At 41.9% G+C, this 4,215-nt stretch overlaps 1 protein-coding gene across 1 annotated transcript in view; it reads right to left on the bottom strand.

Moving 5' to 3' along the window:
• The window catches only part of NUP210L (nucleoporin 210 like), an 85,010-nt gene that overhangs the window by 55,370 nt on the left and 25,425 nt on the right, over positions 1 to 4,215 (bottom strand). Inside the window, exons 12-13 of the mRNA XM_019627298.1 lie at positions 1,788 to 1,986; positions 242 to 387 (exon numbers count right to left, since the gene is read on the bottom strand). Of these exons, the coding sequence (XP_019482843.1) occupies positions 242 to 387; positions 1,788 to 1,986 (345 nt within the window). The remainder of the gene's footprint in view (positions 1 to 241; positions 388 to 1,787; positions 1,987 to 4,215) is intronic.

Here is a 4,215-nt window from a genome sequence, read left to right as displayed (position 1 = left end):
TCTTAGCTGTGGAGGGCAGTGTCACTGGCCCTCATATGTGGGATCCGAACCGGGGCCCTCTGGCATCCCAAGCGAGTTCTTAACCATCGCGCCGCCACTCGGCCGGCCCCCAAGCCAACTCTTAACCAACGTGCCACTTGGCCGGCCCACATCATAGAGATCGCAGAGCGGTAGGAAGGCCTAAGTGGACACAGTGGGGTCTGTGGAAATACACACCAGGTCCTTACCATAAATAGCTCACCTTTAGGGGCTCGTACGCAGCAAATGTGGCACTGCTCTCCAAGTACTCTTCATCTTCAGTCACACTCACTGTCACCAGACTATGGCCCAGAGACCGGCCTACTATGTGTGTGCTGGAGCAGTGCTTTGGTCCAGGTCTCTGAATGCCTGCAGGTCAAATAACACGACTTCAGTAGGGTGACAAACAGTCCGTTCACAAGGAAATCAGTCTGTATAAATAAAAGGATTTTAATACATTTAAAAAAAATCTCAATCTCACACACTAACTACTAGGCCCCAATTGTTTATATCAAGTTGATGTAAAAATCTGTTCCTTCCATTAACCAGATACATATCACATAAGACAATTCTGTGCACAGTGAGGACAAAAGTGTGAGCAGAAATCCAACCTCAAGGCGTCCACAGTTTAGAAGGGGAGAGGCATTCACATACACTAAAATATTAATAGAAAATTATAAGCGTTACAAAATCTAGAAAACGAAAAGATTACTTCTAGCTGACGAGATCAGAGAAGGTTTAGACGTGCAGAAGAGAGTATACCGCCCAAGCTGACAAATGAGTATATGAGAGAGGTGTATGGGAAATTTGAACGAAAGGAGTTGGTTCAGTTAGAGCCTTCTCGTAGGAAGCCACAGTACGAAGTTAGGAGCAGTAGGTTGGTGTATATTGTGGAAGACCTTGAATGCTAAACTAAAAGGATTTCAGCTCCATTCCACTGGCAATGAGAAATCTCTTGAAATTTTTGAGCAGAAAAAGTAACATCGAACTTGAGCTTCAGGAAGATCCGTCTGGTATCTGTGATTTCAAAGGCAAGAACAGTTAGGAGGGTATTGTTATATTCTAGGTGAGAGGTGACAAGGGCCCCAAAGTCAGGAGAGACACCCTGAGAACAGAGGAGAGGAAAGAGGTGTGAGCGGCACTGTACAGTATAACCAGCAAGGGCAAGGGAGAAGCCCAAGTTGGCGGCAGCCTTATAATGTACGGCGAGAATTGAATGAGCTAATAGATAAAAAGCATTCAGGAATGAGCCCAGCAAACAGTAAATGCTAAGTAAACATTACATGCTACTACTGTCATTAATACTGATGAAAAACCATGGTGATCAAGCTCAAATATGAAGTTCAAGAACAGGAAATGATGTCAATCTTCATGAATAGCTTATTCATAGTCTTTAGTTATTAGAAAAATGTATTTTCTTTTTTTGAATAAAGTTAATATATACATATAGTAAATTAGAAAGAGGCATGGTATACACATTAAAGAGGCAAGAGGAAAAGAGCTTGAGGCTGGAGACAGAAGACCTTAATACGAACTAAAAACTGACATTGTCCAGCCATAATGAACTCTGGACACGTTATTCAGTTTCTGTGCCTTTGTTTCTATGTTACATTGTGACACCTACTACAAGGCAGTTGGCAGAATACATAAAAGTATTGTAAAGAAAAGGTAATATGTGAAATTTAGACCATAATTTGTAGTTTCTGAATTGATGATTCATCCTTGCATTCAAAGATAAAGAAAGGAGAAAATAAAAAGCCGACGCTTACCTTCTCTGAGGAGGGTAAAGATTCCTTGCTTATCCATGGTCACATCCAAGGGTAAATGAGAGCAGTCTGTGAAGGCGACGGCCTCTCTGGTTTCCTTATTTATGTGGTACATGGCAATGGGGATTTCTATCAGCTGGCCAATCTCCACATCAGCGTGAAATGGTAACAGTTCCATTTTGCTCAGTTTCAGGACATAAATCTAGAAGGAGAAATTCATCTTTCAAGACAGTTATGTTAGGAAAGTCTTGGATGATAGCATCCCTTAAATATTTAAATACACACATATATGAACATATGTGTATGTTTTATGTACAAAACATATACTATATACCGTGTGTGTGCGCATGTGTGTGTGTGGTAGGTAGGTGCTGAACACGTCACTCATTTCATTCTTTAAGCAATCGATCTCTCTAGAGCATCTAACACCATCCAGCAGAGGTCTGGCGAATTATGGCCAGTGTAGGATGTTCTTAGCTTTTGTCAGCTAAGAATGGTTTTTGCATTTTTAAAGGGTTGTAAGATAAAAATCAACAAAGAATATAAGATAGCGACTATATGTGGCCTAGAAACGCTAACATATTTAGGATCTGGCCCTTTACAGAAACACTTGCTGGCATTTCCTCTTTCTTGATATCTATTTAAAAATGTCTTTTATTTTGTCTCTGCTAATGGTAGTTTGTGTCCCCTCGCAATGCATATGTTGGAATCTCAACCCTCAAAGTAATGGTATTAGGAGGTGAGACCTTTGGGAGGTGAACAGGTCATGAGAGTGGAGCCCTCATAAATGGGATTAGCGCCTTTATAAGAGACCCCCCAGACGCCCTAGTCCCTTCCACCATGTTGGGTTACAGCCAAAAGACAGCTGTCTATGAACCCGGAAGCTTTCCCTCACCAGACAATGAATCTGCCGGTGCCTTGATTTTGGACTTCTCAGCCTCCAAAACTGCGAGGAATAAAATTCTGTTGTTTATAAGCCACCCAGACTATGGTATTTTGTTACAGCTGCCCGTCTTTTTTTGTCACGTTCCATGTTTCTTCTGCTAGTTCCTCTTACTCTGCCTATGTCCCTTAGAGTGACATAGTATCTTCTCTTCTCACTCTACGTGCCCTTCCTGGGAAATCTATCCAGTTCCAAAATGTCAATGACCAACCATATGCTGATGACGCCAAATATTTCCCTCTAGCCCTGATCTTCCGGTTGTGCTTCAGACCCCTATTTCCAATTACAACATTCACCTGGATGCTCTGCAGGTGAATCACACTAAAAATACCCCAAGCTGGATTCATCGCCGCCCTTGTTCTTTTTCCTGTTCTTGTGTTTCCTGTCCACTCAGCTGCCGGGGCTAGAAACCTCTGTGCCTTTAAATCTTTCACTTGTCCCCACCCCACAGGGCATCAGATCTGACTAAGGCTATGTCTACAGCAACCTTCCATTTGTCCCCTCCCTGCTGTTCTCAATCCCATGTCATTAGCTCAGGCTTAACTGAGCCCTTTGCCTTCACTTTCTCCCTTCAGTCCCTTCTATTTTACTAGTATGCAGCACCAGCAACTATCTCTTGTTCCTTGTGTGAAATACAGTTGTCACTGTCTGACTATAAAAACAGATATCTTTCTAAACACAGGCTTTACCATACTATCGGCCTTATTAAAAACCTGTGTTGGCCCCTACTGTCTACAGCAGGGGTCAGCAAATGTTTGTGTAAAAGGATAGACAGCAAATGTTTGCGGCTTTCAGAGGCCACACAGTTTCTGGCAACTACCCAACTCTAGTTGTGACTTGAAAGCAGCTATAGAAAATTCGCAAATGAATGAAGGTGGCTGTGCGCTGATCAGGCTTTATTTACCAAAAGGCAGCAGGTTGAGTCTGACCCTTAGGGCTCAGTGCGGCTCCATCAAAGTCCTGTTCAAGTTCCCACCTCTTCATGGTAGTCTCCAGCTAGTCACATCCACAAGGATTTTTCTTTTGTAAACTAATGGTGCTTTTACTATGCAATTCAAGTAACTCTCAATCCTATACTGCTTTAAAACACCTCACGTATCATTTCCTTAAAGTGTCATTTGACTTTTCCTGTGAATATATCTTCCTAGTTAGACTTTAGGTTCTTTAAAGTAGGGATGATATGTTATATTTCTTTGAATGTTCTATGATACCTAGTATGGAGTTAAGTGCCCAGGGGTATTCAATAACTGTTCAAAATGCTAAGTCCTGCAGGGAACAACAATATACATTAACATACATCAAAAGTGGGAGAAAAACAGGAAAATGGTTATATAATATAGTAAAAAAGAGTTTTCAATCTTTTAGAAACATGAGTGACAAACAAAAATATGAAACTAGAGCGGGACTGGTTAGCTCAGTTGGTTAGAGCAAGGTGCTAATAACACCAAGGTTGCCAGTTCGATCCCCACATGGGCCACTGTGAGCTGC

Source organism: Hipposideros armiger, unplaced genomic scaffold, assembly GCF_001890085.2.
Source record: "Hipposideros armiger isolate ML-2016 unplaced genomic scaffold, ASM189008v1 scaffold_729, whole genome shotgun sequence".
In the NCBI taxonomy this organism is placed as follows: domain Eukaryota; kingdom Metazoa; phylum Chordata; class Mammalia; order Chiroptera; family Hipposideridae; genus Hipposideros; species Hipposideros armiger.
Note: the sequence above shows the minus strand (reverse complement) of the source record. Positions and strands in the feature narration are given on the sequence as shown.